The sequence below is a fragment of the Phoca vitulina genome, unplaced genomic scaffold (assembly GCF_004348235.1).
Source record: "Phoca vitulina isolate PV1807 unplaced genomic scaffold, GSC_HSeal_1.0 scaffold6, whole genome shotgun sequence".
NCBI classification, from domain to species: domain Eukaryota; kingdom Metazoa; phylum Chordata; class Mammalia; order Carnivora; family Phocidae; genus Phoca; species Phoca vitulina.
Window position 1 is genome coordinate 54879193 of NW_022589709.1, and position 22618 is coordinate 54901810.

The window sequence follows — 22618 nt, forward strand, 5'->3', positions numbered from 1 at the left end:
CAGCCAGACACCACCCAGCAGCACACCCTCCATAAATACCCAAGATTTCAGATTCCCTTGCCTGTATAAAATATCAATCACAGTTCTGCCTAGCATCTTCCACTTTGTCCTTACCGGGAAGGGCAGTCTGGGGTGGCACTGAGGTAGAGAACCGGCCGCTGGGTAAGGGTGTGTCCCTGGATCCAGAACTTCTCTCTCCGTGTCCTTCTCCTGCCCCACCGGGCCTGCCCCTGCCCTCCCAGTCAGGCGGTCTCTGTCCACTGTGTGACACCGCGGGGCCAGATGCTTACCTCAGTGCTGACTGCTTCATCTGAGGGGTTGATCAGGACCACTGTTTCTAAAACGTCACTTCGGTGATGAAGGATCTTTTGTCCTGTGGACACAAAAACACAGACAAAAAAGGGAGACCTTTAGTTTTTCCCGACTGACACTGTCCCACTGGCTTCAGGGACAGCAGACCTCCCCCGCCCTGATGGGCACACAGCACGGGGGTTCTCCACGCTATCTTGGGAAACACAATCGGTGTTGTGAAATGAGAGCGCAGAGCCTGCAGGTTCCTCCCGGAGCGGGGTCCGGGTGTCCGGGGCTCCTCATGCTCTCGCAGTGCACGAGTTTTCAGGCCTGCTCGCCAGGCGGCCTCTCTGCGCGCCTTAATGGCAGTTTTCATCTGAGACGAGGGGTGGATGCCAGGAAAACTCAACGGGGCTCTTGACATTTCCTTTCTCATGGTAATCGGGGATGTTTCCCCGCATCAGCCTTTCTTCTGGTGAGAATGGTGCTGAGATTAATTAGAAGCTTGATTGTGAAATGAATGACATCCAGAAAGCCTGGCTAACAATTACCCAACAACCAGAATGGCTGTCTGAGGCGGGCTTACAGTCTGCTGGAGTATTTGTTAATTAATTCACTTGCTCAGAGAAAAATGGAGAAGCTGTGAGCAAATGAAGAGTGGAGAACAACTCTCCCGCCGGAGAGAGTGGCCAAATCGCCCGTAAAGACAAGCGAAGTTGATGCAGAAAAAAAAGGCAAGGTGTTGTGGGGGCGAAGGAGCGTGTCTAAGGAGGGCTGCAATCCTGCAGGGTCTTTGGCTCCACATCCCTGATTTCCCACACCTTCAAGTAAAACGTTTTAGGGGCATCTGAGTGGCTGAAATCACCCCCAGACGAAGTAGACTGAGGCCTGTGGATGACCTATGTAAACTCCCCTTCCTTGGACAATTAGACGAAAAATGACTGGGTGCATGAGGGGCCAGAGTGAGCAAGATATGCTCGGCCAGTTCAGGAGGAAGAGAGAAGTGGGCTGTTTCCCAGACGCGTGGAGGGGAGACACGTGGTCAGAGGGGACAAGAACATGTCTGCTGCTTGGAAGTACAGGGAAACTCGGGCGACAAGACAAAAATGGAACAGGATCTGAGGAGAGGAATACCAGAGGACAGAATGAGCTTTCCAGGAAAATAGCTGCCAGTTCTTCAAAAAGCTAAAATAGAATTACTATATGGCCTAGCACTTCCACTCCTCAGTAGATTGAAAGCAGGGACTTGACCAGATGCTTGTAAGCCAAGGTCCACCGTAGCGTTACTACAATAGCTAAAAGGAGGAGACAACCCAAATATCCACCGATGGATGACGGGATAAACAAAATAGGGTATAGCCACACAATGGAATATTCCCCAGGCATAAAAAGGAATGGAGTTCTGATACGTGCAACAACACGCGTGAACCTTGAAAAAAGGATGCTGAGTGAAATAAGCCTACACCAAAGAACACATACTGTATGACTCCACTGACATGAAATATCTAGAATAGGCTCATTCATAGAGTCAGAGAGCAGATCAGAGGTTACCAGAGGCCGAGGGAGAGGGGCTGGGATGTTACTACTTACTGGGCAGACTTTCTGTTGGGGGTGAAGGAAAAGTTGTGGAGATAGAGGTCATGTTGTACAACATTATAAATGCAACTAGTACCACTGAACTGTACATTTAAAAAGGGTTAAAATGGCAAATTTTGTGTTTTGTATATATTTTACCAGAGTTTAAACAAGATTAATAGTATAGTATACCCCAAACTGTTGAACAATACACTCTCGATGGATGAACTGTAAATGTGAATTTTATCTCAAGAACCAGTCTGGGGGGGCGCCTGGGTGGCTCAGATGGTTAAGCGTCTGCCTTCGGCCCAGGTCATGATCCCAGGGTCCTGGGATCGAGCCCCACATTGGGCTCCTGGCTCAGCGGGAAGCTTGCTTCTCCCTCTCCCTCTGCCTTTCTCCCTGCTCATGTTCTCTCTCTGTCTCTCTCTCTCTCTCTCTCTGTGTCTCTTTGTCTCAAATGAATAAATAAAATCTTTAAAAAAATACATTAAAAAAAAAAAAAAGAACCAGTCTAGGGGACACAGGGCTTTTTTCCTTTATATCAGGAAGGACCAGAAGTACCACAGAAACAATATGCTGAAATACCACCACCACATCATCAAGCCCATTCTCCTCCATTGTCTGATCTTTCCCAAGAGCTGATATTTACCCTATATCAGAAATGGAAGAAGCCCACACTAAACCATAATGATGTCGGGCACTGTTCTGAGCACCTCACCAGTACGAAGTCATTGAATCTCCTAAAGAGCTCTATGACAGAGGTACTGTGTTGTCCTCTCTTACTGTGGAGGACAATGAAGTCTGCAAAAGGGAACTAACTAGCTCAAGGTCACGCAACTAGGGAGTGTTCGAGTCAGGACTTGGACCCTGTGCACCTGGCCCCACAGCCCCCAGCTACATTGCTCTGCAGGGCTAGTTGCTGGGACTAGGGTTTGGAAAAACAGGCATGGCAGACAATCAATGCCAAGGGAGAGCTAGGGAAAAATCCAAAGGAATAGCAGCAGGGATGTGCTCAAAGAAGCAAGAAGCCAGAAAGCATTACAAGAATATGGGCAAAAAGCAAAAGAAGTCAAAGGTGGCAGAAAACCCACACAATACAGGGTGAAATTAAGAATTTACTCCAAATGCCTGAAAATGAAGAAACTCCAAAACAGAACAATGTCACAGAGCTTAAGCCAACAAAGGACTGAGCTTCCAGAAAAATAATTCAACTAAGCCATGAGAGAGCGTTTATTTATATGAATACCAAAATCTATACTTTGTTGGGCATTGTTTTTTGGCATGGCTGGTTTTGCTTTTGACAACCGTATGCCTTTAAAGCTAAAGCAAAAGAGCATCAAACTGAGTAAGGAAATGATAAAATGACAATCAGCAAAACACAGGAAACCATCCCCTTTCTCGGTCCTTTCGTCAGTGGCCTCCTTGAAACAAAGACTGTTTGGGAGGTTCACTAGCACTAAGTTGACACGAAATGGAGCAAAAGCTTAAGCCAAGGAGAAATGAATGGTCATTTCCTTGATGGTACTTTGGATGTGACTGTTTTCAACACACAAAGCCTCAGGGAGCATCACGCCAAGGTCGGACTGCAGTCCCGGCTCTATGCTGTAGGAACCCGCAAAAGCAGACTTGAGCAAGGTAGGCGCAAGTGGCTCCCTCCGCAAGAGGTGGTAAAGGAATCAGAGCCCCTTCCTTCCCCACGTGATCGACGCAGCGCCAGACCCTGCTAACCCCAGCTTCCAAATGCACCTCTAAGCAACCAGCCCAGTGCAGCCCGAGCTCTGCCCGCCCAAGCAGGCCCTTCCCCAGACACGTAGCAAGGACAGTGCCACCCAGGCACTCCCTGGCGGGGGGCTTCTTACCATCCACGAGAAACTCCCTTCCTCTTTGGCTTCATCCCTTGCAGACACGACAAATGCCACGTGACCACTGCCGTATACCTCTCCTCCCTCCAAGTCAATTTTCAGACCTGTTTGCTCAGGAATTCAACGAACGATGTTCCTTCTATCCATCTTTGGACACACTGAGAGCGGTGACACAGCCGTGCACCACGATGCCATGGCCGCTCCTTCAACAAAAGCCTTTTTATAGGATTGGATTTAAATGAAGGAGGAGATTTAAAGAGAGAGAGAGAGAGAAGCTTCAAGCTCTTGTCACAGCCAGGCTGTTGGACAGATTCTTTCCCTGGACGATGTAACTAGGGGCTGGGGCGTCCTGGCATCTGGCAAGCGCAGGGGCGCCCCCGCCCCGGCACCCCGGGGGGAACGCCAGCTCTCCGGGCCCGCAGGCGGCTCTGGGCTCTGGCGGCTGGGACGCTTGCAAAGTTGCATATTTGGGGAATGTTTCACACTGGGAAACAGGCCAGGCATTCTGAAGGGGAGGCCACCACCCTCGCCTGCAAAGGCCTCATTCAGTTGCTTCAGAAAAGAAGTTCCCAGGAAAGAAAGACAACCCGGTTGCAGCCTTTCTCTCTCCCATTATAGTCTGCATTCTCCAGAAACCGCTCACAGCGAAACCATTAGGCAGCCCCGATGAATAGGTAACTCCGCTCAGCACTGGTCGGAGGGAAGCAAAAAGGAGGGGCTTGAGATGGAACGATTGTGTCACTCACTGCTTTGATAAGAAAAAGTCTTTTGACAGCTTCCCCACAAAACTCAGTGTAATTGTGAAGGCTCAATCCTGGGGTGAGTGGGGCAGGGACTGTTGTGTGACAAAAAAAGAAGTCTGTTCCACCTTAGATTCAAAAGAGGATGGTCCGGGGGAACCCCTGAAGCAGCAGGGTCCTTGCAGACAATGAGACCTCTGTCTGTATGCTCCCAAAGGCTATCTTTGAGACTCAAATAAGCCTGTATTTTTCAGTTATTGCTGGGACTTTTTTTTTTTTTTTCAGTTATTCCAAGTCTGACAGATTATTTCAATCTATGTGTCTTTTAGGATTGGGCTGTTTCAGTGGTTTATGGTGTACTCTAACCCAGATGACTCTCAAATCTCTGAAAGCAAAATGTTATTTTCTAGGTATATAATTGGTTGGAGAAGAGACCCCCCAGAGCTTAATATCCATCTAAACACACAGACATGCACACACACATGTGCACACACACGGGCTCTTTCCTGGTTTCTGAAGAGGATGACATGACTGAATTCAATGACACCCACTACTGAGGCACAGCCATCACCATCCCCATAAAACTCAGAACCTTCTCTCCTGCATGCAGCTGACCCTTCTTTCCCACACATATCCCACACATCGTGCCAGAACACAGCAGCGTAGGACGTGATGCCATCACGGCTGGGGCCAGAGCAAGACCCCCAACGGTCCCAGCCCAGACAGGCAGCTGCTTAATGAAACAGCCCAGCTCAAGGGAGAGAATGCCAGAGCCAAAGTTCGAGAAGCACTAAGAGATGGGAGAAGCCCTTCATGAAAACGCTAGTGATGCTGAACCCTTTTAGATCGCCTGTAAGAGGGCAAGCACTTGGTATGTCTTGAGAATAAACATTTCATTTCCATTTCCACGGATGATCACAATCCAGAACTTGATTTCCACAACTTCCTTCTCCTGGAAAATGAACACTTTGCACACATAATCTAGAAATGGAAATCAAAGAATAAAGAAAGCCTCGATATCTATTCAGTACGGAAGGATGAAGATGAGGGGGATCCTGAATCACTGATATAGATGCACCAGTGACCGGGGTGGAGAGTCAGGGCCAAGGGCTCGGTGCCCGCCTACCTCCACCCCTTGCTGCCCCAGCTCCTACTGCTGCCCAGTCTTCACCCACTCGCTCCTCCTGCCCCTTCCCCAGGTGAAAACCAGAATGGATTCTTTATGGACACAGAATTTGATATAGTCATTCAGCACTAGAAAAACTTCCAATGTGAAGAAGCAGAAACTTAGAGAGGGTTAAAGAAGATTGTAGAATCAGAAAGGGAAAGCTTGAGGCGAAGGACTGGGATTATTTAGCTAAAAGTAAGGGGTGGGAGATCAAGAAAAGGCCACAAGCACAGAAAGCCTTGATGTTAAAGTCTGTTTTCGTTGGAGGGGGAAAAGAAAGAAGGGAAGGAGGGAAGCAGGGAGGGAGGTAGGAAAGAAAAAATAAAAGCAATGAGTTCTCCAACTATACCTCCTCACCCAAGTGGATGTTCGAAAAGGAAACCTCTCGCCTCCAACCCCCACATCCAAAAAACACTCCCCAGGGTAAAGTTTAGCTAAATGGATGAAATCAAGAAATGAAAGGTACTCAGTGCAGGAACTAAAAAATTATTTACCAATGGGTCTGCCTATAGCTTTTAATAACAGCTTTTCATTTGGAAGAATATCCAGGCCTCCTTTCTGCAGGAATCCACATAATAACACAAAGCAAATATGCTAAGAGATGGGGGAAGTTTGAGGAGAAACAGAGCTAGTATGGAAGGAGAGGAGACGCCTACATCAGCAAAATTCTTGTGAATCTTCTTTCCTTCTCTATCCCTTACAACTAACCCCGGCTGCAACCGGGCCTGGTGGGAAGACAGCTCCTGGGCTCTCCCTTCCCAGAGGGAGGCAAGGGAAGAGCAAGTCAGGAAGCCTCCAAGTAGCAGAGAAACCCGTTCCCAGCAGCCTCTATTGGTTCTCCCTGTGTTCCCTCTATCCCACCCCATCATTTCTAAGCAAGAAAAACAGAAAGAGACAAAAGGTGCCCATGTGGTCACAGTGCTTCTTCGAGGCCACAAGCAGCCATATCTTTCCCAGATGCCCCAGCGTGAGGGTTCAGGGGCGGATGCAGGAGAGTGCAGGAGCCTGTCCTAACAGAAGCCTCCCCCTCGTTGCCTGGAAAGAGAAAGAAATCCCCTCAGGAGGGAGAACATGCCCAGGAGGCAGGCTAGACAGCTCAGCTCCCCGCGCCTGCCACTGAGGTGCCCTCAGAGAAACAGAGGTGCTGGGAGGCTCGGTACCTCCTGATTACAGGGTCCCACAGTGTCACCACAGACCACAGAAAGCCAGCCATCACCAGGAGCCTACCCAGCTTCCCTCCCCAGGGAAGCCAAACTCCTAACGCTGGAAGGAGTCTGATTCCCCAGGGGCCCTCACACCTCAAAATCAACTCGTTCATCCTTCACTTTTGTCAGCTCACGTAGCTGTCAGCCTCATCCACCTTCCCGACCCACCTTTGTGCAAAAGAAAGGTTTTCAAGTTGTGATGCTTAGGACTCTCCATTGTAAGAGGTGAGCACGCAGCCTGGGGGAGCCACTGGGCAGCCAGGGCCCGCTGACTCCCGTGCCCCTCGGCAGGCACGCCCGCCTCCCACTCGCACCCCGAGACTCACTCCCTTTGTTTCAGCTGCACAATTAGAGCCCAGTTCTCTCCCACCTTTCCCTGATTTTCCTGGAAATGGCGTTTCTTCCCTGTTGGGAATAAGCTTGTTTGTTTCTGCTTGTGTTTCCTCTCTGATGTGTGTTCCTGCATGTCACATTGCTCTCCAAATGTTCAGTGTGTGTTTTTTTAAGAGAACAAGAACTTGAATTCCATTATAAATAAGTTCAGGAGATTTCATAGATGATTTTTTTAATTTAAATAAGTTGATCATTGCTTGGGAGTTAGACAGCTTTTTGAAGATTTTACCTTTGACATCTTTTGTGTAGCACAGAATTTAGTTATTACAGAACCTGAGTCTATACAGATCTTTCTCTACATTTCCTGGACTTAACTCTTTTTCTTTCTTGTTGCCATTTGGTTTAGTTTTTCATGTGTTTGCCAGTCCTTCCACCCCATCCTTCTCCTGGGTTCTGTGCTGTCTTCTACTCTATGTTTCCCTGACCATTAGACACCTAGATAAGCAAATAACCCAAACCGCCTGGACCGCCGAGGCCTTCTCCTCGTCCTAACCATGTTCCCTGCACGCAGATGCAGACTGAGCCTTGGCGACAGGCAGGCAGGCCTTGCTCCTGGTGGCAGAGGGAGGCTCATCTTGCATTTCACATGCCCTCCTGTTCCAACGGCTGGGGGACTGCTCACACTGGGCACAGACCTGGTGGGGGAATGGGACGCCAGGCAGCAACAGGTCTCATCCCTTTTGCAGGGTTCTCATTGTACCCTCTTTCTCAATCCTCTTTACAGGGTCATTCTCCTTAATCCCATTCTCCTTGGGTCTCCTCTTCCCTCTACTCTCTCCCCCTTTTCTAAAGGCCTCAAGGTAGAGGAATGAGAATCCAGGCTACCAAGGGTTAGAAGTGGGAGACAGTGGAAGAAAGAAGTTTGTCTCTTTTTTCTTTTTCCCTATTTTATCTCCTAGCTGAAAGAAGTAGAAAGAAATACCATGGACGATGTTGATGAAGGTCTGGCCCCCAAGGAGAAACAGCAACACCAATGTGGGCCCCTGCTAAGGGCAAGAAGACAACCTGAAAGTTGTTTCATCAACAAGGTACAGATTTTAGAAGGCTACAGATGGGGGGGTGGGTAACACCCAGCGAAGGGGTATGTATTACCTCTCAGGGGAGCCAACTCCAGCTGTCATCAAAAACAGAGATCCACACCTGTCTAGTACTTTACCATTACAGAGCACCTTCCTCTGGGTTTGTGCACTGAAACCTTGAGGATGGTATTCCAAATCTATGAACCGGGTCTCCTGGGCCACAGCCAAGGTGGGAGGTCCCAATGCCCTGTTCCCTAAATAAAACGTGTTATAGACAAAGAAAAATACTTATGCTCCTCATGCACAAGAAAGAAATGCCTTCTGCCTTTAAGATTCAAGGAGTCCAGCAGCCAAGGGGAGAACCTCCTACCCATGAGCCTGTGAGAACCTGTCACTTATATGGCATAAAAAATCAGAATTTCCTCATCTCACAGAATGGGGGGACCCAAAGGAGCTCCGGTGACAGTTCTATGCCCCCCACTATCTTTAAAAAAAAAAAAAAAAAGACGGGCCTTGGGGGTGAACAGTGACCTGTCCTAGTGAGCAGCTGTTGTTTTTGTGCGACCGCCAAGGCAGTTCCTATGCCTACTGCAGACAGTTCTATTTGGGAACAGGTGCTGGACTACTAACCGCACCACCTTTCGTTTGTGATGCACTTCGTGGTTTATGAAATCTTTTTACTTGCATGTTACCTCAGTGTATCACAAAGATTGTTATTATTATTCTTTTTTTTACAGATAGGGATAAAATAAACTGTTAAATTGGGTTTTCAGTCTAGCCCATCTGACTCCTGATCTCTACTCTTGCCACTGCCCCTCAATGCTTCTCAGATTGTTCTAGGAGTTTACGTGGTCTAAATCCCTACTTTTTAAAAATAAGATTTGCCTGAGATACATTTTCCTTAGTGTATTATAGAGTACTCCCTGCATTCGGGATATAGGTTTGGGAATTCTTTCTGCTTTGGGGGATAACTGCCGTATGCCAGATACCCTGCCAACCGTCCGGTTAAACCATGAGATGGCCAATCTCGCCGACAAGTCAACTCAAAAATGGCACTTTCCTTTGGTTCAACAATTAGACCTCACCTTCTTGAGATCAGAGTAGGTTTTGGAGGTTGTTTTTTAATCTTACTGGTCTTCTCCTGGCCTTTTAAGAGATATTGTATTCCCTGTTTACTAAGAAAGTGTGAATTATTTAGAGGACACAGTTTAATTTTAGATATTAATTCAGGCAAATTCAGTGCTACCTTCATAAACTAGCATTGAGATTAAAACATGGACGGGATGCCAGCCCTTTCCTGAAAGGAAGACAGTTTACTGGGGATGCTTGGAGTTTTGACAGTGTCTCATTTGGAAAGCTTAAGTCAGAAGTAGTGTCCGATACACCACAGGAGCTCAATCAATATTTGATAAGGGAATGAATAATAAAAATGGCTAAGATATATTGAATGCCTGCCCTGGGTCAGCCACTGATCTAAGTTCTTTGTGTAGGGTTATTGCATTAAATCTGCACATTAACCCTCTGAATGCCCTATTCTCATTTTATAGATGAGGAAAATGAGACATTGGGCAGTTCAGCAATAGCCCTAGGGAATAAATAGTGAAACTAGGATGGTCACTGTCCAGAGCCAGGCTCTTAGCTAATAAAACATTTTATTTTATTTTATTTTATTTTATTTTATTTTATTTTACTTTGTTTTATTTTTTAAAGGTCTTATTTTTAAGTAATCTCTACACCTAACGTGGGGCTCAAACTCAAAACCCCGTGACCAAGAGTCACGTGCTCCACTAACTGAGCCAGCCAGGCGCCCCCCAAAAAGACATTTTAAAGGGATGAAGGAAGACAGATAACAGTCAGTTTGATTTGGGGTCTGTTGAGTTTGAGGTCCCTATGGGAGATCCAGGTGGTTCTACCCAACGAGCAGGCAGAAATGTGGATTTGAGGCTGAGGCAACAGGTTGGACCAGATCTGGGAGGCATCAGTGTATTTTTAGGTGATGCTCTTGGAGAATGAAGAGAGCCTTTTGCTGAGAACACTCTGGGGAAATGCCACTATTTAAAGTCTGGGGAAAAGCAGCAAAAAGCCCATGAAGGTGATAGGGAAAGTGATGGTATCTTCTCTGCTCACCTTCACCCCAGCCCCTGAGGTGACCTGTAACTGCACTGCCTTCTTGATGTGCAAACTTAATCCACGTCCACAGAGAGGAGAGATGAGGCTGAATATTCCAAAGACCTTAAATGTGCTTTTCAAATTCAACCTGAGGACAGGGTGGTTCCCGCTCCTCTTGGTGGGCATAGAGGCGGGAAGAATTTATCACAAGAACTTTCTCCAACTAAACCCTTCACCTGTCACCTCTCCTCCCTCAACCAAACCCAAACCTTACCCTTTAGCAGTAAAATATTGATTAGAAGAGCAAAAAGGAGCAGTTACGTGAACTAATTCAGTATCCCTTAAGAACATCATACACGGGGGCGCCTGGGTGGCTCAGTTGGTTAAGCGACTGCCTTCGGCTCAGGTCATGATCCTGGAGTCCCGGGATCGAGTCCCGCATCGGGCTCCTTGCTCAGCGAGGAGTCTGCTTCTCCCTCTGACCCTCCCCCCGCCATGCTCTCTCTCTCTCTCATTCTCTCTCTCTCAAATAATAAAATCTTAAAAAAAAAAAAAAAAAAGAACATCATACATGGAGTTTGCCTTCTTACTGCCTTTCATACCATTTCTTATTTTTAGAGGGGAAAAGGGTATGGAATCCAGCTTGCTGCTGACTCAGGCCTAATGAGGTGTCATACGTTGATGAGTAGAATGCAGGACCGTGACTTTCAAGTCAGCCACTCGGTTTTTTTCATTGCACCTAATAGCATTTAATTTCAATGAGTTATACTATTAAAAGTTTGCATGAAATAAACCAGTAATTTATAATGCTGATGTATTCATTTAATTTACACTAAGTAATTGAAATTTTCAGTATATCAGATACTCATGCTAATTGGTCACTGCATTTATTTTTTACCCCAGTGGGACAGGTGGCTGAAAGGTTGCTTTAAATGAAGGGTGTTGTTTGAGGACACCATTTACTATGTCTTAAAGTAAGGCCTCGTGCTTACTTAAATCTAATCAATTCCTTACAGATCCAGTTCACATTTTATTTCCTCTGGAAATATCTCCTGTCCCCTTCAACAACCGGAGTTGTCTCTTCCCTCAAAATTCTGATGGTGGTTAACGGTCCTTGTATCATACAACTCAATTAGAGGAAGTGTATAAAAATTTACATGAGCCATTGCTTCCAACTAAATGAGAATGTCTTAGTTAACAAAACGCTCTCACATACTTGTGAAAATCATGGGCAATACCTCATTTGGACTTCCTGTGAAGTTGGCAATTTCCATGTAAATCTCACAAAACCCAGATTGGGCATTCCACCTATAGGCATTCGGTGTTGATGGTCTTTTGCAAAATAGGACAACTAAAAATATAGATAGCCATAGTTGCACACACCACCCATGCAATCTCTGAATAGGATTTAACATAATCATGTGGATTGAAATTCAGGCTTTAGAAAAAGGAGTAAATCAAGTGATATACCTTTCAGGACCTGGAAAAGGTACCCCTGAGTCACCATTAGCAGAAAGCTCACCGCCATATATAAATAAAAAGGAAGCACTGTCTAGCTCTTTTTATGTGATTAGGGCCCCAAAATGTCCCAAAGTGTCAAAGTTGTTTTTTTCACAAGTACACTGAATTTTGCCTCTGGTCAGCAGCCTCTCCTTACGATTCCTGAAAGAATTAAGATAGGGCATCATTAGGAAGATTTCGTTTTGATTTTATATTCAACTACAGGTCTTCACAAGGTCACTACCAATGGGGTGCCGTCACATGTCCCCATACCACAATTGACCTTCTCTGGAAGATTGTAGCTGAACAACTGTATCTGCAGATCTAGGAAAACCTGATGTAGGAAACAAGGAATAAATTCAGGGCCACACATTTAGTTACTATTGACTTGACAAGCAGAGATTTGTTTCTGACACAATTCAATTAAATCTGGCTAAGGGGCATTTTGAAGATATTGATAAATGCATTCTGAACCAACAGACTTATTTTTCCTGAGGATAAAGACTCAAAACCTACTGTGCAGAAGTGATTCAGACAGTCGGTTAAGTAAATTCTACCCTCTTCTATCTTCTTTTAAGAAAGACTAAAATTCCAGTGTAGAATGAGTTCAGGGAGGAAGGCAAATAAACTGGGGGCTTTGGAAAAACTTGCTTTTCAGAAAATCTCCAGATTTCAATGTCCATGAGAAATAACAGGTTTTCGTAAGAAAATGAGCATGCATAAAATCACTTTCTACATTTCTGTCTTGCATTATTCTCTGTTGGTTGTTTTTTATGTATTTATACCCGTGGAATATAGGCAGTTATCCATAAGCATGCTAAGCAAAGTTCTTATGATGACTACTCTTTCCTCTTTCACAAATATAAAAAAGTGTACATTGGGAGTACATTCTGTACCAGTAAAAATGCTGACGGGTAAGCCAGCTCTAGAGAAGAATGGACTGACTCGGGCTCCCCAGTGTGTCCTCTGCCGGAGCTCCAGAGTATAACTGTAAGAAAGAGCATCTGCGTCTGTTCCAGAAAGCAGTACTGAACACGTTCCCATTTATTTTGGAGTAGAGGCTGTCATGGGAGAAGCTAGAAAGATGAGAGAGGGTACCGCAAAGGTTGTAGAGGGCACTACTCACTCAATTTAAGCTCAGATATCAGGAAAATGCAAGGATTCAAAATTAAGGGCTGGAAAGGCAGAAGCTGAGCACGCTTGAGCCCTCGGTGGCTCAGGGCCTTGAGGGCAGCACGACCGCACAGGGATGGGAGCAAAGGGGGGGGAAGCAGCGCCTGACCTGTTCCCTGAAGTCGTTAGTCCAAGGACAGGAGAACCTAACCTGTTCCCGATTACCAGCTCCTTCAAGGACAAAAGGACCCCCAAACCTAGGAAATCGTGATGTAAGTTCTGGATCAGGTCTAAGGCTTCACATTTTTTTCTAAGAGACGAGAATAGTCTGCTCCATTCCTAACTGCAGGGCTGGAGTGCAGAAGGCCAGAACCCGGTGTGCTGGTCACGATCAGGGATACACAATTGCACTAGAAGATTCCTGGCACTCTCCCCAATCTGGTTTTTGGAACTCAGTACACACTTATCTTACATGGAGAGGCAGGTACTGGTGGGTTTACCGCAGTCCAGTTATTATGCAAAGCACACTAAAGAAAAGGGACCATTTTTCAATCCTGCTTCCAGGCAAATCAACGTGATCCTCCCTTTAAAGCCTAACCTTTTTCAGTGAAGAGGTAGCAGGACCTGAAATGCCTTCCCTCTTCCAGAGGACTACTCTGGATTAGGCTCTGGAAGCAGCTTCCTAACTGAAATCAGACCAGAATATCAGCTCCAGGTGAAGAGGATGCACTTTCTTTTGCAACTTTAGGCCTCGCAAAAGGAATCTGCCCTCAGACAACGAGGACAGAAAATGGATGAGAAAATAAATGGAAATAAAATAGAGGCTTTCCCCACTGGCATTTGACTATATATTCTGCATCTTTTGTGTAGTATGGCTAAATATTTAATCTTAAAACAAAAGTTTCATAGGCATTTTAAAACATCTGGAGAAGCTCAAATTTATGTCACTTTTTTCCCTTAAAGGATATAACCTGATGCTCTAATGTGTTTTCTATACTGTTCGGGAAAATCTCTGCACTGCCTTTCTTTCATATCCAGTAAAATGCATTATGAAATTCCCTAAATGTCTCATGTCTATAAAATTGCTCTCGAGAATAAATTACATCTTTTTCTTATTATGAAAAAAATTAAGGGTTCTTGCAGTAAAGATAAGAAGTCCACTTACCAGTACTTCAACCTTCGGAATTTTGATGTCAGACATGAAAAAGAGTATTTTTTCCCCTAGCCCATTTTTTTCCAATATAAAATGCCTGTGTACTTTGATAAGTTTCATTAAAGAAACCATTATTTTAGTATGTTGGGTTTTTTAAATATGGTTGTTTTTATTTGATTTAAAGAATGACCATCGCCCAAGGGTATATAATCAGACACTAGAGTTACATGGTTTGACAGGTAAAAAAAAAAAATTCTGAGTCTTTCCTATCAATGGATAATTAACTTAAGTGGGCTCAATTGCGTGCCCTCTCGAGTTTGCATCAGAGTCTTATAATCTACACAGAGAGGTGTCTTGTCCAGAGGAGTCACAAAGAGAGAACCACCTCATACTTTCTTATTAATATTTTCCGGAAGTTATGATAACTACTGTGGGATTTCATCTTGCTAACTTTCTATTCTTCCCATAGGTGGAATTTTTGCCATGGTTGAAAAAAGTCCAACTAACAAATTTCAGGTTATGGAATAGAGGCTGCAGAAAACATCACACAAAGAAATCATATCCTTCTGCTCACTTATTTTCTCTAAAACTTGCGTGGAAAAGACAGGTGCTGGCTGAGCATGGTGCTCAGCCACCTTGTACATTTGCATCCTCTGTTCCCCTTTGTTCCTTCACTGTTTTTGTAATGTCTACATTTTGGCCTTTCTGCGCTGCCTCTTTGGTTTCCGAGCTTTCCAACTGAGCATTTCCCGTGAAAGAAAAAGAAAAAAGAAAGATAGCAATTAGCATACATTATGTGGCTGCACCAGCTAGTAAGCTCCCAAACACGTCTGCGTGAAGGACAAGTGGGCCCCGTTTTGTCTTGTCTCCTGGACCGTCTTGCCCTGCTCACAGCCTGCCATTTGCCGCCTACAGACACCGCCCCTTCCCTTCCTCTGCTTGCAGCCTTCCCAGGACGCTGCACAGCCCGGCCAGCTTTACTGGCTCGAAGGATTTAATGAGTTTCTAATTCAGTTTGGGCTCTGGAACCCAGCCAGCTACCGCTGCCCGGGGCTTGCATTTCCTTTATACATGATCAGAGAAGAGCCAGAAAGACATCTCTTGTCACTACTGGACTTCGATGGGGAGGATTCACTCGTCTTCATGTTATCACACGGCCTTGCTGACTGCAGACAATCCAGGGGCTGAAGCCCATCCCCTCAGAGAGCAGGGGGAGAATGAGAGAGACACACCTCTGGGTGCTGGGAAGCAGCTTCTAGGGAAGGAACACTGCTCTGTCATCACTGGACCTCAGTCCAGCAGGACAGGGAGAAGAACTAGACCACACTGAACACTTTTGGGGCCAAGATTCCATGCATTTTACATACAGGTGCCCGTCACCTAACCAGACCCTGGAACATTCTTCACCATGATTCCAGGGGCCAACTCTCTCCATGGGTTCACATGCTGCCCTTACTCCCCTGGATGCCCGTGTGGCTCACAGAACAACAGTGCTCCCCAGAGGAAGGCTCTGTATGAGCCACAGAAGCTATTACTCTGGGAGAAACTGTTGAGGAAACATTTTGGACTTAAAGTGCTGAGACATGCCTCATCAATTATTCCGTTTCTACGTTAGCTATGCAAATCACAGTCAGGATGTTTCAATATAGTCTACCTGGTCTTCCTGGGGCTTTGCATGTGCTGTTCCCTCTGTCAGGAATACTTGTCCCCTCCCATTTACTTGGCTGCTTCCGATTATTCCTTCCAGTCTTGGAGACACAGCCTCACCTCTGGCAAGTGCCCCCTGAGTGCCCCATCCCAGAGCGGCAGGCGTTCATGTCCTGCGACCATCAATACCACACAGAGCTTCTGCACGCGGCGAGCACAGAGGGCCCACTGTGATGTCGGGAGATCAGATTTCGAGACAGAATCTGGTGCTTTCTTACAGAGGGATGCTTGGGCATTTATTTCGTATTCATAAGTGGAGAGGACTGTGTAGAAAAAGCCTCCCTCATTGAAATTGTAGTTCAAGGTTTTTGAAAAGTATACAGTAATATTGATTGAACAATGGATGTAGAATAGTTGAAAAGAGGCTTTGCAAATGAGGCATACAGGAATAGAGACTGATTTAGACTAAAAGTTAGAGTTAGCTATTTTTAAATAGCTGCATAAATGTATCCCACGCAAGCTATGATTCTTACCTATTCGTAAATACCCAGGAACAAGTTGATAAAAATAGGTAACTGACTGAATCTAGTCATTAAATAAATGACTATATTTTACTTACAAATATGGGTTTTAAACCCAATCAACCAATAATTTAAAGCACATTGTCTTGTCTCACTGGACATTCTGGGTCAAAGTACATTTCCAAAGAGTGGCTGAATGGGGTTGGTTATCTTATGAGGTAATAAGGCGCCCACTGCGGAGACAGATATGAAGCTAGGAGCTAATGTTCACCTGGAACTAGCAGTCTAACACCGGCTCCTGACACTGCTGACCATCAGAAGCACACGGAGTGCTTTAAAATTACATATGACTAGGTCCGATCTAGACCTAGCAAATCAAAATCCTTAGAGTCAGAGTTAAAACCGGGAGTTTTACCAGGTGATTATGCTCATCACCAGACAGCTTTGGGAGGCTTTAGGAAGGCTTCCATATAAGACATCATCCAGATGGGACCTAAAAGATGGTGAGTAACATGAAGCAAGAAGGCATATGGCAGGGAAGCTCCAAGCCCTGGGGATGAGGTGATGATGCGGTCTAATTGGAGGGCTTACAGCCAGGAACCCAGGTTTATAGAATTGTGAATCTGGACACATCTATTCCAAAGCCTTGTTTTGCAGACATAGACATTAAGTTTCAGAAAGGCTAAGTGACTTGTCCAGAGTCAGAGAGCAAGATCATGGCAGAGCCAGTAGTCAAGTCTGGGTATCCCAATGCCCGCGCTTTTTCTTTCTTGAAAGGACCACTGCAGAGGCCGAGGATGCTCCTGCAAGGCTTCTTGACCCCAGAGCTGTGTGATCTGGATGCTTCCCTCCTACACCTACACTCACACAGCAAACAGAAGCTGTGTTTTATCATCTATTAGGTGGTATCATCCCAGGTGACATCAAAGGTCTTTGATTCTTAATCTAGATAGAGCTCAGATTCCTTATTGGAAGCCAAAGATGGGCTGCAAGAGAAGCAACGTAAGCTCAGTTCTTAGGTTACCTATTTGGGGCAATGATGGCAGAAATATGGACTTTCATCCACTTAGGCTAAAACTGTTGGTCACCCATCCTCCCTTCTTTTAGAAAAAGAATAGACTGAAAAGCCTAACTGTCCTATATACAAAATGCTTTAGAGTGGGGGCAGGGAACTCTAACACAGAATGTCCAGTGAGCCTCCTCTCCTGGGCTCCTCTAGGTTTTGCTTGTACAGCCCTCAGAGAACCCTCATGGCAAACTCCAAAAGATGCATGAAATGAAAATCCTCGCACGCTGTATTGGAAGTCTTCACACCGGGTGGCATAATCACCCCGAGCAGCACTGTGCTGTGATTAATATTCCACTCGTAAGCATTCATAAAACGTAAAGGTCTCAGGGTGGAGTGGAGGAAGTGTTTTTTATGGTAGTGATTTGATATTTACTAAGTCCCTACTGTGTTGGGTCCCTCAAACTGCACGTAAACAGCAAAGCCTCTGGGCTCCACTGAGGTGACAGAATCTAAGGTAGGAAAAAAAATTATGTGGTCATCCTTATATTTCTTTAGAAATATTTCACAAGCAGGTGCCTGGATGGCTCAGTCGGTTAAGCGTCTGCCTTTGGCTCAGGTCATGATCCCAGGGTCCTGGGATCCGAGTCCCACATCGGGCTCCCTGCTCAGTAGGGAGCCTGCTTCTCCCTCTCCCTCTGCCCCTCCCCCTGCTTGTGCTCGCACTCTCTCTGTTAAATAAATAAAATCTTAAAAAGAAAAAAGAAAGAAAAGAAATATTTCACAAGCATGACCATGCAGGAATGCACGTAACTACCGGGAGTAAGGTAGTCAGCTGTTTAGAAAGAGCTACTTCCTTCTGTTCTCGATGAACTCCCTTGTTTTTAAAAAATGCTTTCCTTTTTCTTAGAACAAGTTTATTTTCATCTCTCCTCCAAGTAGTAAGACAAAGAGGGAGAAAAAGAAGAGGCCATTCCCATCATGCCGTGGCCGTCATATCAGAGAGTTCTCAAGTGGGTAACCTTGGGGAGATGTCAGAGGAAACCAAGGGGCTTTTAAGCTGTCCTATTAACAATGACTTGAATGGGGCGGGGGGTGGGGGGGAAACACTTCTGTCTCTATGTTCGGCTCTTCCCTTTCTCCCCAGCTCAGACACTCATCTTGTCAATCACCCCAGTTTTGCCAAGTGACATGCCATATCCTTGATCGCAGAACATCAGGCCTGACGCACAGCCAAGTCAGCCGAGTGCCTCGGCACCTTGCGTGGAGTGAGGTTGCCTACGGCGCTCAGACTTAAAAAGCCCGTAAGGACTCAAAACAGGCTGTCAATTCTGGCTTTTTCAACACCCGTTTTTCACCACACCATCAATAGAGCCGAGTGTGAGCAGGCAGTGCAGAAATCCCAGGGGTAGGAAAGAAGGGCAGGGATTAGGAACATTACCAACCGCACTAAGAGCCACTTTCCCTGTCCATCTGTCTGCCGGATTCCTTCCTGGCTGTGGGGGCAGGAGGCACTTTGAGTTGAAAAGAGACTCAGAGAGAAGCATTCTCAGTTCACTCATCCCTTCTGTGTAACACCAGTACTAGTACTAGGATCCATACAGACCAGACAGCCACCATCTATTGACTGCTTAGGATGTGGTCCTTGCATACTGTAACATTACTTCTAATCGTCAACAAGAGCTATATGATGAACTTTATTGGATATGTGGAGAAACTAGATATGGAGAATTTAAGGACTTGGGCCAAAGCCATGGCTGGAGAGTGGCAAAGCTGCGATTCAAACCCAAGTGCACCTAGAATCAAAGTCCATCTTCTTGGCCCCATCAGAACCACCAAGTCAAACACTGTGGCCGACTCAAGTCTGTGCTCTTCTCTGTCACCTGACCCAGACCTGGGAATTCTTGCAAGTGGAGATCCCAAAATCTAAGGGAGAAGCGGTATGTTCTTACCAGGACCAGCATGTGGCCGAGGTCTGGGAGCACCACTAACTCGTCGCATGATGTAAGTCGTGTGCTCTGGAGCTACACAACCAAGTGGAACGTGTTCTGCAGTCTTTCTGGCACATGACATCTCCAATTTTCTAGGCCTATGGCTAGACCTCATCTACCCAGGTAATACCCCAAGGCCTAGGACCAATGAGCACTTAATTCTGTGGTCCATTAGCTTCTTCTTGAAGATCTCCAAGGACAAAGATCTACAACGGCCTCTAGCAAGTCACACAGAGGATGCTGGTCCCTGAGATGGAAAGTGTACAATCTCTTCCATTTGCCTTATTTCTACTTGCTGAGAAGGAACAGATGTCTTACAAGTGTGAGGTTGCCTCTATTCCTGTAGCAAGGAATACAGACTAGCCCTGTCACTCTCTGACAGACCTAAAATAATATATTCTAGCATTAAATCATTGCATCACGAGGCTACTGAATTGATATAAAAGAAGGCACCGTGAAACGATTAACCAAGGAACATTTATAAACCCTGCTTACTTAAAGAGACTGAAAAAGAAAGGCTTATTTCTAAACAGTGTAGTCATCCAGGCTATTTCCAACCTACACCCAATTCCTAGACAACAGTCATGGTTGCTGAAATAACTCCAGCTATTTCTAGCCGAGCAAAATAAATACAGGCTGAAAGAAAAGTATAACTTGTAGTAAAAGATCTAATACTATTGCTCTTGATTAAAGATGCTATTTGCTTTTCTGAGTCTTCTCCAAAACAGCTGGGAAGTGGCTATCAGAAGGGGCTTTGGGACTTGGTTTTCTGGGTTTCTTTTTTTAAGTTCTCAACATACAACATATAGGACGCTTGCCAACAATGCCATTCTCTCTGTCCCTCATCGACAGTATCTTTCCTCCTGCTTCCAGATTCTCATCTAAGCTCAAAGTGAACATGGAAACACAAAGAAGATAAAGCAGTGGTGGCACTCCTTCCCTTGCTCGGTCCCAAACCCCATTTCTGCCCTCCTCCACAAAAACTAAAGTAGTCATGCGTTTTAGCTCCAGAAGACACCACGGAAAGGCAAGGCAAGGATAAGGAGCTAGTCGGGTATCATCCTACCAGGTTAAAAGTATCACTTCCTGGGAACAGAGGCTGCATGTGCCCAGCTTCTCAAGTTCAAACAACCACGAGGAAGGTCTGGATCCCACACTATCCACAGCAGATTGCTCCCCTTAAAATTGGGCTCAGATGCAGATATGAATTTGGTATGAAACTCTGGCTCCTGTAAGGCCCCTAAGATCCATGCGGAATCCACAAACGTTCCTTTCTTGACTTCTGTCACTCCATGCTAGGCGGCTCCCTCCAAAACCCATCATTTTGGGGTTTTTTTTAATGAACATTAAGAGAGTCTAGAAGGCACTTCTTCCTCCAGGGTATAAGGTAAATCACTGGCATAATGAAGTTTTTCAACAATATAAAATATCCATTTAAACACATAATTTCATCTACAAAGCCAAGCTGGAAGATAGCCTGTTATTAATTACTTGCCAGTCTTTAGGAAATAGCCCTTAGGTAATACTCTTCTTTGGGTTAACATATCTTATTTGCCTTTCCACGAGCTTCCAGACCCTGGATGTTTTTTGTTCCCTCCAAAGACTGAGGGAGTTGTTGCTGCTTTTAAGGATTCCTATGAAATAAGTCTAAATGGAGGCATAATGGGGTATAATATATTGCTTTCATATATTAAGTATATTATATAACATAATAGGTATGTCATTTTAATATATATTTAAAATATTTAATATAATTATTATATTTAACATATTATTAAGTAGGAATATAATGACTGATTCCTAAATATCCTTCTTCAAGGAAGGAGCACCCTCTATAGTCTGTTACAGCACAGCTTTGGTTTTTTTTCAGTCTTGATCGCATAGGGCAACTTCTCTCCCAGAGGCAATGAAAGAAGCTGGGGAGATGGGCAACTTGAGTTCAAATCCAGACAAGGCAGTTGGCTAGCTCTGACCCTGGATAGATGATTTAATCTCTCTGACCCTCAGGCTCCTCATTGGTAAATGGGACTAACCACACCCACACTTCAGAGGCCCGAAGTCAGAATTAAATGAGGTCTTGTTCATGGGAGCCTGGCATGTGGGTGCTCAGTAATGGGTACAGCCTTAATCACCATACTAATTGAAATGGATATATTACCCAAACCCCAAACTTCCTCCCTGGCCCAAGAATCCTTCTTCCCGTCTCAAAGATGCCCCGCTCTGCTCCATTCAGTGTCCTCCACCCACCAGCACTCACTCCTACACTGCTCCGCCATGAGAGTCCAAGTGCCTCGTATTACCTCAATCTTGCCTCGCACCTGCCTTTTTCATTTCCACTGACCACAAGTCTTGGATCTCGCTAGGAAATGACCAAAATTCCAAGTTGTCCTTGCTCTACCAATGGATACATTGGTGATTCTCTTCGAATGAGTCATCTTAAACTCACAAAGCTGAAACACCACTGAAAACTTCCCCCACTCATTTCCCTTGCGTACCCATGGCTGCTATGTTTAAGGGAATCCAGTCACATTTTCCAAACACCTTTCTTCTCTCCAATTGCTTTAGCCGCCTAAACAGCTGTGTGAAATTAGGACAAGATTTAAGGTTCATTTAGGTTTACGTCATTTTAGAGCTTCTGACTATCCCGTACAATCCATCTGATTATAAGGACTGTAATAAAAATCAGAGGAAGAGGGGTAATAACAGCTAGCATCTAGTAACTGCTTTCTATGTGCAAGGCACTGTCCAAAGTGTGTTGTGTGTGTTATCTCCTTCACTCCTGTCATTTCCCAGGGTCCAAAAGCAATTACTGGAAGCTTTGGACTTTGCTTCCCAAGCAATGATCCATTAGGGGATGACCATGAATCTTATCAGGCAGGTATGGGCTGTCTAGTCATTTTTTCTACTTTCAGGGACTGAAATCAATCATTCCTTTTAGATTCTGCTGCCTATTTGTCCCCCAAACCTCCCCTCCTTCTCTGTAATCACAGATGTCCTTCCCAGGCGAGCCCTGGGGAGGGCGTGGGAGCCCATGGCTGGCTGTCCCCAGGAATCGCATCTCCATCTTGTCCTTTGGCTCCCACTGTCTGCAACCCACAGCTGCAGCTGCTGACCTATGTTTTGCTGCTATTTGCATTTCAAATAAGTTAATAAAAGCAATGAACTAAATAATAAATTGGAGATTTGTGCTTAAAACAACGATAACAAAGGCCTTTGATTAACCCACGGTACCATAGAAAAGCAACTCAGTAATACCACTGATGATACTTTATACACATACAGAGCCTCTCAGCTGATTATCTCGGGATTTTTATAAACATTA

At 45.3% G+C, this 22618-nt stretch overlaps 1 protein-coding gene across 2 annotated transcripts in view; it reads right to left on the reverse strand.

Moving 5' to 3' along the window:
* The window catches only part of MAP1B (microtubule associated protein 1B), a 91968-nt gene that overhangs the window by 23906 nt on the left and 45444 nt on the right, over positions 1-22618 (reverse strand). Inside the window, exons 1-2 of one of the 2 annotated variants that reach the window (XM_032404247.1) lie at positions 3729-4017; positions 291-373 (exon numbers count right to left, since the gene is read on the reverse strand). Coding sequence is in view for 1 of the 2 variants with exons in the window: in XM_032404246.1 (XP_032260137.1) it covers positions 291-373 (83 nt within the window). In the remaining variant the exon portion in view is untranslated. Of the gene's footprint in view, positions 1-290; positions 374-3728; positions 4018-22618 lie in introns of those variants that run through there. The other variant, XM_032404246.1, reaches the window with a different exon arrangement.